Source organism: Rutidosis leptorrhynchoides, chromosome 6 (assembly GCF_046630445.1).
Source record: "Rutidosis leptorrhynchoides isolate AG116_Rl617_1_P2 chromosome 6, CSIRO_AGI_Rlap_v1, whole genome shotgun sequence".
In the NCBI taxonomy this organism is placed as follows: Eukaryota; Viridiplantae; Streptophyta; class Magnoliopsida; order Asterales; family Asteraceae; genus Rutidosis; species Rutidosis leptorrhynchoides.
Window position 1 is genome coordinate 394,673,313 of NC_092338.1, and position 10,305 is coordinate 394,683,617.

Consider the following 10,305-nt stretch of genomic DNA (forward strand, 5'->3'; position numbering starts at 1 on the left):
TTGGTGCAGAACCCCGAGTGATACTTTTCACACCTTTGGCATAGCTGCTTCTGATTGTTGTTGTTGTTGCGGTTATTATTGTTGTTGGGATGATTTTTGTAGTTGCTGTTGTTGTTGTTGTTGTTGTTGGGCCGTTTGTTGTAGTTGCGATTGATGTTGCGATTGTTGGGATAATTGTTGCGATTATTGTTGTAATTGCTGTTGTTGTTGTATTGGTGATTCTTATCACCGTTTTCCTCCCACTTTCTTTTGACTTGCTTCACATTAGCCTCTTCAGCAGTCTGTTCTTTAATTTTTTTTCAATCTGGTTCACTAGTTTGTGAGCCATTCTACATGCCTGTTGTATGGAGGCGGGCTCGTGTGAACTTATATCTTCTTGGATTCTTTCCGGTAATCCTTTCACAAACGCGTCGATCTTCTCTTCCTCATCTTCGAATGCTCCCGGACACAATAGGCACAATTCTGTGAATCGTCTTTCGTACGTGGTAATATCAAATCCTTGGGTTCGTAACCCTCTAAGTTCTGTCTTGAGCTTATTGACCTCGGTTCTGGGACGGTACTTCTCGTTCATCAAGTCCTTGAATGCTGACCACGGTAGTGCGTACGCATCGTCTTGTCCCACTTGCTCTAGATAGGTATTCCACCATGTTAACGCAGAACCTGTGAAGGTATGCGTAGCGTACTTCACTTTGTCCTCTTCAGTACACTTACTTATGGCAAACACCGATTCGACCTTCTCGGTCCACCGTTTCAATCCGATCGGTCCTTCGGTTCCATCAAATTCCAAAGGTTTGCTGGCAGTGAATTCTTTGTAGGTGCATCCTACACGATTTCCTGTACTGCTAGATCCAAGGTTATTGTTGGTATGTAGCGCAGCCTGTACTGCAGCTATGTTTGAAGCTAGAAAAGTACGGAATTCCTCTTCATTCATATTCACGGTGTGTCGAGTAGTCGGTGCCATTTCCTTCAAAATAGTCAAATGGAACAAGTTAATCATACAGAATATTAAGAGTAGTTAATAGTATTTCGTAGCATAATATGAACTCATTTATAAAAGCTTTTTCTTCATATTAGCGTTTTATAAGTTTAAATTCGGGTAGTACCTACCCATTAAGTTCATACTTAGTAGCTAATATACAATTCAACTACTACAATTCTATATGAAAAACTGATTATAATAATATTTCGCGTTCAAACTTTTATACAATATTTTACAAACTTACAATACTGCTTATTTTACATAAAGCATGAAATATAGCACACAATAACTTTGATACAAGATAGTTGTGAAGATAATTCTAGCTAGTACACAAGTCGTTCAGCAAAGGCAATAAAGACACGTAGTTCATACGTCCAGAAACAAGTCATGCATTCTGGTTTTACTAGGACTACTTCCCATCCTTGGTCTTGTGGAACATAACCATTATGGCCGTTGATAAGACAGCGTGTTGTAACGTCGTCAAAGGGACGAGGGTTACGTAATGTCCAACAGTCCCGTAACAATCTAAAAACCTCATTTCTTACCCCAATTACCGACTCCGTCACTTGTGGGAACGTTTTGTTTAATAGTTGTAGCCCGATGTTCTTGTTCTCACTTTGGTGAGAAGCGAACATTACTAATCCGTAAGCATAACATGCTTCTTTATGTTGCATGTTAGCCGCTTTTTCTAAATCACGAAGTCCAATATTCGGATATATTGAGTCAAAATAATTTCTTAACCCATTGCGTAAAATAGCATTTGGGTTCCCCGCAATAAATGCGTCAAAGTAAACACATCGTAACTTATGGATTTCCCAATGTGATATCCCCCATCTTTCGAACGAAAGCCTTTTATAAACCAAGGCATTCTTGGAACGTTCTTCGAATGTCTTACAAACTGATCTCGCCTTAAATAGTTGTGCCGAAGAATTCTGACCGACTCTAGACAAGATTTCATCAATCATGTCTCCGGGTAGGTCTCTTAAAATATTAGGTTGTCTATCCATTTTGTGTTTTTATACTGTAAAATAGACAAGAGTTAGATTCATAAAAAAAAAATACTTATTAATACAAGCAATTTTTACATATATCATAAAGCATAAGCACACTATATTACATATATTACACCACACGAATACAACTATCTTATTCCGACTCGCTTGTTTCTTCTTCTTCGGTTTTGGTTCGTTTTGCCAAGTTTCTAGGGATATATGATGTTCCCCTAATACGAGCTGTCGTTTTCCACATTGGTTTAGAAAAACCTGGTGGTTTAGAGGTTCCCGGGTCATTGTTACAACTTAAGGACTTCGGGGGTTGACGATACATATAAAGTTCATCGGGGTTGGAATTAGATTTCTCTATTTTTATGCCCTTTCCCTTATTATTTTCATTTGCCTTTTTAAATTCAGTTGGGGTAATTTCTATAACATCATCGGAATTCTCGTCGGAATCCGATTCATCGGAGAATTAGTAATCCTCCCAATATTTTGCTTCCTTGGCGGAAACACCATTGACCATAATTAACCTTGGTCGGTTGGTTGAGGATTTTCTTTTACTTAACCGTTTTATTATTTCCCCCACTGGTTCTATTTCTTCATCCGGTTCCGATTCTTCTTCCGGTTCCGATTCTTCTTTCGGTTCCGACTCTTCTTCCGGTTCCTCTTCGGGAACTTGTGAATCAGTCCACGAATCATTCCAATTTACATTTGACTCTTCATTATTATTAGGTGAGTCAATGGGACTTGTTCTAGAGGTAGACATCTATCACATAATATCAAACGCGTTAAGAGATTAATATATCACATAATATTCACATGTTAAAAATATATAGTTTCCAACAAAATTTGTTAAGCAATCATTTTTCAAGTAAACACGGTCGAAGTCCAGACTCACTAATGCATCCTAACAAACTCGATAAGACACACTAATGCAAAATTCTGGTTCTCTAAGACCAACGCTCGGATACCAACTGAAATGTTCCGTTCTTATTGATTAAAAACGTTCCATATTAATTGATTTCGTTGCGAGGTTTTGACCTCTATATGAGACGTTTTTCAAAGACTGCATTCATTTTTAAAACAAACCATAACCTTTATTTCATAAATAAAGGTTTAAAAAGCTTTACGTAGATTATCAAATAATGATAATCTAAAATATCCTGTTTACACACGACCATTACATAATGGTTTACAATACAAATATGTTACATCGAAATCAGTTTCTTGAATGCAGTTTTTACACAGTATCATACAAACATGGACTCCAAATCTTGTCCTTATTTTAGTATGCAACAGCGGAAGCTCTTAGTATTCACCTGAGAATAAACATGCTTTAAACGTCAACAAAAATGTTGGTGAGTTATAGGTTTAACCTATATATATCAAATCGTAACAATAGACCACAAGATTTCATATTTCATTATACATCTCATACATAGAGATAAAAATCATTCATATGGTGAACACCTGGTAACCGACATTAACAAGATGCATATATAAGAATATCCCCATCATTCCGGGACACCCTTCGGATATGATATAAATTTCGAAGTACTAAAGCATCCGGTACTTTGGATGGGGTTTGTTAGGCCCAATAGATCTATCTTTAGGATTCGCGTCAATTAGGGTGTCTGTTCCCTAATTCTTAGATTACCAGACTTAATAAAAAGGGGCATATTCGATTTCGATAATTCAACCATAGAATGTAGTTTCACGTACTTGTGTCTATTTTGTAAATCATTTATAAACCTGCATGTATTCTCATCCCAAAAATATTAGATTTTAAAAGTGGGACTATAACTCACTTTCACAGATTTTTACTTCGTCGGGAAGTAAGACTTGGCCACTGGTTGATTCACGAACCTATAACAATATATACATATATATCAAAGTATGTTCAAAATATATTTACAATACTTTTAATATATTTTGATGTTTTAAGTTTATTAAGTCAGCTGTCCTCGTTAGTAACCTACAACTAGTTGTCCACAGTTAGATGTACAGAAATAAATCGATAAATATTATCTTGAATCAATCCACGACCCAGTGTATACGTATCTCAGTATTGGTCACAACTCAAACTATATATATTTTGGAATCAACCTCAACCCTGTATAGCTAACTCCAACATTCACATATAGAGTGTCTATGGTTGTTCCGAAATATATATAGATGTGTCGACATGATAGGTCGAAACATTGTATATGTGTCTATGGTATCTCAAGATTACATAATATACAATACAAGTTGATTAAGTTATGGTTGGAATAGATTTGTTACCAATTTTCACGTAGCTAAAATGAGAAAAATTATCCAATCTTGTTTTACCCATAACTTCTTCATTTTAAATCCGTTTTGAGTGAATCAAATTGCTATGGTTTCATATTGAACTCTATTTTATGAATCTAAACAGAAAAAGTATAGGTTTATAGTTGGAAAAATAAGTTACAAGTCGTTTTTGTAAAGGTAGTCATTTCAGTCGAAAGAACGACGTCTAGATGACCATTTTAGAAAACATACTTCCACTTTGAGTTTAACCATAATTTTTGGATATAGTTTCATGTTCATAATAAAAATCATTTTCTCAGAATAACAACTTTTAAATCAAAGTTTATCATAGTTTTTAATTAACTAACCCAAAACAGCCCGCGGTGTTACTACGACGGCGTAAATCCGGTTTTACGGTGTTTTTCGTGTTTCCAGGTTTTAAATCATTAAGTTAGCATATCATATAGATATAGAACATGTGTTTAGTTGATTTTAAAAGTCAAGTTAGAAGGATTAACTTTTGTTTGCGAACAAGTTTGGAATTAACTAAACTATGTTCTAGTGATTACAAGTTTAAACCTTCGAATAAGATAGCTTTATATGTATGAATCGAATGATGTTATGAACATCATTACTACCTTAAGTTCCTTGGATAAACCTACTGGAAAAGAGAAAAATGGATCTAGCTTCAACGGATCCTTGGATGGCTCGAAGTTCTTGAAGCAGAATCATGACACGAAAACAAGTTCAAGTAAGATCATCACTTGAAATAAGATTGTTATAGTTATAGAAATTGAACCAAAGTTTGAATATGATTATTACCTTGTATTAGAATGATAACCTACTGTAAGAAATAAAGATTTCTTGAGGTTGGATGATCACCTTACAAGATTGGAAGTGAGCTAGCAAACTTGAAAGTATTCTTGATTTTATGTAACTAGAACTTGTAGAATTTATGAAGAACACTTAGAACTTGAAGATAGAACTTGAGAGAGATCAATTAGATGAAGAAAATTGAAGAATGAAAGTGTTTGTAGGTGTTTTTGGTCGTTGGTGTATGGATTAGATATAAAGGATATGTAATTTTGTTTTCATGTAAATAAGTCATGAATGATTACTCATATTTTTGTAATTTTATGAGATATTTCATGCTAGTTGCCAAATGATGGTTCCCACATGTGTTAGGTGACTCACATGGGCTACTAAGAGCTGATCATTAGAGTGTATATACCAATAGTACATACATCTAAAAGCTGTGTATTGTACGAGTACGAATACGGGTGCATACGAGTAGAATTGTTGATGAAACTGAACGAGGATGTAATTGTAAGCATTTTTGTTAAGTAGAAGTATTTTGATAAGTGTATTGAAGTCTTTCAAAAGTGTATAAATACATATTAAAACACTACATGTATATACATTTTAACTGAATCGTTAAGTCATCGTTAGTCGTTACATGTAAGTGTTGTTTTGAAACCTTTAGGTTAACGATCTTGTTAAATGTTGTTAACCCAATGTTTATAATATCAAATGAGATTTTAAATTATTATATTATCATGATATTATCATGTATGAATATCTCTTAATATGATATGTATACATTAAATGTCTTTACAACGATAATCGTTACATATATGTCTCGTTTAAAAATCATTAAGTTAGTAGTCTTATTTTTACATATGTAGTTCATTGTTAATATACTTAATGATATGTTTACTTATCATAGTATCATGTTAACTATATATAAATCCATATATATGTCATCATATAGTTTTTACAAGTTTTAACGTTCGTGAATCACCGGTCAACTTGGGTGGTCAATTTTCTATATGAAACATATTTCAATTAATCAAGTCTTAGCAAGTTTGATTTCTTAACATGTTGGAAACATTTAATCATGTAAATATCAATCTCAATTAATATATATAAACATGGAAAAGTTCGGGTCACTACAACCTGGGCTACTGGAAAGTTTATTTTCAGTTAGTTCGGTTCGAGTAAATGATTTTCCATTTAGACCTCATCTTAATCCGAGTTACGGTTTAGGATTTATGGCCTTCCGAAAGTCACTACACCCTTGTAACGTTGTGCTGAAAATTCGGACCTACTCGCACTTAAACCGTAGCCACAGTCAAACGAAGACGATTTTGGTTCTGGAAATTGGTCAGCAGCTAGGGGACTCATATACAGAGCCATGTCCACTGATTACGTGCCTTTTTGATTTACGTAGAGGTCGTAGCAGCTGACCGAAGTCAGCCTATTGTTTCGATCTCTATTCTTGATTAACTTACTTAGCTTTTATGATGATGAATGATGATGATGATGATGACACATAAACTTATTTTATGCACTATTAGAACTTATGAGGATAACCTACTGACCTAGCAACCTTTGACTTAGGTTTACAACCTTTCGCACCAACTTACTACTTGCATACTTTCATTACCGACTTTACTGCTTTTATCACTGTGAGTTATAGCTTCCCTTTTTACTTATACTATTTTTGGGACTGAGAATACATGCGCTTTTTATGTTTTACTTATTTGACACGAGTACTTAAACTTTACATATGTGTGGGTTATATAACGGCATAAACTTTCCCCTTAGCACGGTAACGTTTAACTATTGGTTTTTGAACCGGTAGACGCGAATCTTAGATATGGATCCATAGGGTTTGACATCCCCACTCGGGCTAGTCGCGCTAGCATTTAATGGGTGTTTAATACTTCGAGGACATAAGCACTCACCAGGTGTACTATTAGGGGGTGATATTTATATTTACGTTTAGTTACCATGTGCCCACAGTTATACAGATACTTTTCATACTGTTTTGAAACATTGAAATCTCGTGGTCAATCCTATATTACTGTTACAATTTAAACTATAGCTCACCAACATTATTGTTGATGTTTTAAGCATGTTTTCTCAGGTGCTTAGAGGTTTGTTGCTTCCGCTGTTAGACTTGCTATCATGCTGTTATAGACTTGCTGTTAAGGACCTGCTGTGTTAGATTTCCGCTGCATTACTTAGAGATGTCTCATTCATGAAACTTATATTTTGCATTCGCAACTTATGTTATTTTGAATAATGGTTTTGTAATGACTTTTGTGTCACGTTATCTTTTGTAAAACATTTGAAATTATCTTTTCATGAATGCAAAACTGGTTTTCAAATAGCATATAGTGTTTGACCTTGTAATAATCCTGTTGTTGATGATCCGTACACGATGGTTTTGTACGGGGCGTCACAATAATCGACTCCATTTGTCCTTGAATTCGCTCTCCGCGCTTATGATTAACAAACGCCACAATTGAACCTCACCGAGTTTCTCGAGAAAATCATTTGAAATAATCGTTCGCAACGACTTTACTTGTAAACTCGGAACTTGGTTCTTTCGACTTAACGCATCCGCAACCACATTAGCTTTACCCGGGTGGTAAACTATCTCAAGATTATAATCCTTCAACAAATCCAACCATCGTCGCTGACGGTTGTTTAAATTGCGTTGATCAAAGAAGTACTTTAAATTCTTATTATCCGAATAAATCGTACAGTTAACACCATAAAGATAATGGCGCCAAATTTTTAACTCATGGACAACCGCCGCCAACTCAAGTTCATGAGTCGGGTAGTTCTTCGCGTGCTCTTTTAATTTTCTCGAGGCATAAGCGATCACTTTACCCCTTTGCATAAGAACACAACCGAGCCCACTAATCGAGGCATCGTAATACACCACCATGTCTTCCACCCCTTCCGGTAACACTAACACCGGAGCTTGACATAATTTGCTCTTCAAAAACTGAAAAGCAATTTCTTGCTTGTCACACCATTCGAACTTCACATTCTTTCGAGTTAGATTCGTTAAGGATGAAGCAACCTTGGAAAAATCTTGAATAAACCGATGATAGTAACCGGCCAATCAGAGAAAACTTCGAACTTCCGTAGGTGTAGTCGGTCCTTCCCAACTCTTAACCGCCTCAATCTTCCCCGGATCCACCTTAATCCCCTCTTGATTCACAATGTGGCTAAGGAATTGCACTTCCCTTAACCAAAATTCACACTTGGAGACTTTCGTGTACAACTTCTCCTTACGGAACGTCTTCAACAACTCACGCAAATGATGTTCATGTTCCTTCATACTCTTAGAATAAATGAGTATGTCGTCGATGAACACAATTACTGACTTGTCCAACATAGGTTGGCATACCTGGTTTATAAGGTCCATGAATGCCGCGGGTGCATCCGTAAGACCAAAAGGCATCACAACAAATTCAAAATGCTCATATCGCGTTCGAAACGCCGTCTTTTCAATATCTTCCTCACGGATCTGCATTTGATGATAACCGGATCGCAAGTCAATCTTAGAGAAATAACACGCACCTTGAAGTTGATCAAATAAATCGTCAATCCTAGGTAACGGATAATGATTTTTGATCGTCACCTTATTAAGCTCACGGTAATCAATGCACATTCGCATACTACCATCCTTCTTCTTTACGAATAAGACCGGAGCACCCCATGGCGAGCTACTCGGTCGGATAAAACCCTTTTCTAACAACTCTCGGGTTTGATTCAACAACTCATGCATCTCAGTTGGTGCCAAATGATAGGGAGTTTATTAGCCCCAGGAACCAACTCGATGCGAAAATCCACTTGCCTTACCGGCGGAACACCCGGTAATTCATCAGGAAAAACATCTTCAAATTCATTAACAACGGGAATAGATTTAATGGAAGGTAGCTCATCACGAGTATCAACCACATGGGCTAGATAAGCCATACCTCCACAAGACACGAGTCGACGCGCCCGAGCATAAGTACAAATAGGCACGGGACGCCTTCGAGCTTCACCGTACACGATTAGCTCTCCCCCACTTGGGGTTCTTACTCTTACAAACTTCTCATGACACGCAAGATTAGCTCTTTTGTGATCGAGCCAATCCATACCCACAACGACATCAAATTCACCCAAGGAAATAGGAACCAAGTCAATATCAAACTTCTCAGTTCCGAAATCAGTAACACAATTTCTATACACCCCATTAACCACCGAGAACCTACCATCGGTGATCTCGACTTGAAAAGGAGAGTCTAGATCACATAAAGGACAATCTAAAGTAGCCGCATATTTTAAGGAAACATACGACATATCGGCACCACTATCAAATAGAACCTTAGCGGGTTTAGAATTAACCAAGAAAGTACCTGAAACCACTTCGTTGGACTTCTTAGCATCAACGGTAGTCATCATGAAATTTCGGCCCCTCGCGGGACCCGCTGCCTTTTCAAACCGCTTGGTGTTATCATATCTTTTATCATCCATAGTCAACTCGAGACACTCGGACATCCGGTGGACCTCTTTGTGGCAATTGAAACAAGTGATTTTACCCTTAGAAGACGGGTTTGGGCAATTGTGGGACATGTGACCTTTTTGCCCACAAGTATAGCAATTAGGGACATGACCCCCGGAATCTCCCTTCTTCACACTTCCCACACTTTCGGCCCCACTCTTAGCCATCTTACTAGGGGCACTACTTTTTTCAAATTTTCTCTTGCTTGTAGTAACATCATTAACTTTCGGGTCATCGGGTTCAAAGCCTTTCGCTACATCAAACAACTCGACAAAGGTCTTAACATGACCGAGGCTAATCTTAGCCCGAAAGTCATCATTCAAGGCTTTATGAAAATCCTCCATCAACATGCGGCCGTTCCCTTAATATTTGGGGCAAAACCACACCTAAGCAAGAAACGTAGCCTTAAGAGTGTTTAGGTCCATAGACCCTTGACATAAATTCCGCAACTCCTTTCGGATTCGAATGAGATCGGCTTGAGTACGATACTCCTTGAAGAACTCGGTCTTGAAATCATCCCAAGACAAACTAACAAATGGATCTTCACCCATCATAAGGATCTCATCATCCAACTACGTCTTTGCTGCACCCCTCATTAGGCTCGTAGCAAGCCTTGTTTTTATTGGGTGGGCATTCACACACCCGGAAACATCCTTCCACATCCGAAATCCACCTAGTGATTTTTAGAAGGTCGGGACTCCCTTCGATTA

General features: G+C 37.0%; 1 protein-coding gene across 1 annotated transcript; it reads right to left on the bottom strand.

Annotated features, from left to right (window-relative positions):
* Positions 1 to 8,164: 8,164 nt before the first annotated feature.
* Positions 8,165 to 9,939, bottom strand: LOC139855006 (uncharacterized). Its single transcript, XM_071844270.1, has 2 exons — positions 8,941 to 9,939; positions 8,165 to 8,344 (listed from the first exon to the last, which is right to left on the bottom strand). Exons 1-2 carry the CDS (start codon positions 9,937 to 9,939, stop codon positions 8,165 to 8,167), a joined length of 1,179 nt encoding a protein of 392 aa, XP_071700371.1.
* Positions 9,940 to 10,305: the final 366 nt, after the last annotated feature.